At 44.6% G+C, this 1159-nt stretch overlaps 1 protein-coding gene across 2 annotated transcripts in view; it reads left to right on the top strand.

Moving 5' to 3' along the window:
• The window catches only part of LOC120603008 (DNA dC->dU-editing enzyme APOBEC-3B-like), an 8649-nt gene extending 7932 nt beyond the window's left edge, over window positions 1–717 (top strand). For both annotated transcript variants that reach the window (XM_039863425.1, XM_039863424.1), the window contains exon 8: window positions 179–717. In XM_039863425.1, the coding sequence (XP_039719359.1) occupies window positions 179–292 (114 nt within the window). In that variant the 3' untranslated portion in view covers window positions 293–717. The remainder of the gene's footprint in view (window positions 1–178) is intronic.
• The last annotated feature ends 442 nt before the right edge of the window (window positions 718–1159 follow it).

Genomic DNA, 1159 nt, shown 5'->3' with positions numbered 1-1159 from the left:
CATGGCGTCCAGTTCCTTCCTTCTCTCCCTTTCCTTCTATACTGTTTCCCTCCAGGCCTCGCTGGCCCTCCTCGACCTGGTTCATTTCTTGTCCCAGCGTTTTCAGGGTCACCTCCCCTTCCCCTCCTCCTGGCACAGCTTCCAGCCAATCCATGCTTCCTAATTTCTCTCTTGACAGATCAACAGAACGGACCTGTTCTTAGCACAGAGCTCAGAACAGGATCCAGGGCTGAATGATTTAGTGGATGCCATCAAACGTTTGTTCTTGGATGCCCACCGCCCTCGTGACTAGGAAGTCACTGGGGATGACTGTTCCTGAAGTGCTGCTATGCTTGATACGCTGCTGGCTCATAGGAGCAAGCAGCAAGCTCCGCAGGCAGACTCAACCCTCGTCGAAGGCCAGAAGACCTTTCTCTCCTCATTCTTCCTTCTCTTTTCTTTTCTCTTATAAGTGGGTGTCTATTTTTATAATTAAAAAAAATAAAGATGATTTTTAAGTCTGTAAAACTTAATGAGTTATCTTCCCGAGGGGGAATCAGTCCTTCCCTCATAAAAATGAGTGTAAAGGACTTTTCTACAGCACCAAGAAAAAAATTTATTTGAGAATTCCCTGTATGGTCTAGAAGAATTGGATCATTTTGTGGTCCAAGTATTCTCCGTTCCTTCTCAGTACCAAATATGTGTCTAATAAACAGGGTAAAACTCTGTTGAGTGCAATTGTCCCATAGAATTGATTGGAGAAAAAAAAAAACACACAACACGTGGAACTGTGTTATTCAGCGTTCTTAGTCGAAGAAGCAAGCACCAAACTCTGGCTAATCAACACAGAAAAAATATTTATTAAAAAGATGTGGGCGATTTCGTGAATCGGTGTCACCATAATAAATTTAAAAAATAAAAATAAATAAAATAAATGATATTCAGAATTTAAAAAGGTGTGGGAGGCTCAGCGAATCTCTAGGAAAGATAGAGGGTGAGATTTGGAGGCATCGGAGCCAGGACGGAGCCCCCAGACTGCTACAAGGCTGGTCTAGTGATGATGGCAATGCTGGTGGCAGTACGCTCCACCCACACTGGCCACACCCGGAAGCTGGATGCTGACGCAGAACGCCTACCTTGGCTGCCGCCATTGTCAACATTGCCACCAGAATGGAGAAAA

This window comes from Pteropus medius, unplaced genomic scaffold, assembly GCF_902729225.1.
Source record: "Pteropus medius unplaced genomic scaffold, Ma_sr-lr_union100, whole genome shotgun sequence".
Lineage (NCBI taxonomy): Eukaryota > Metazoa > Chordata > Mammalia > Chiroptera > Pteropodidae > Pteropus > Pteropus medius.
Note: the sequence above shows the minus strand (reverse complement) of the source record. Positions and strands in the feature narration are given on the sequence as shown.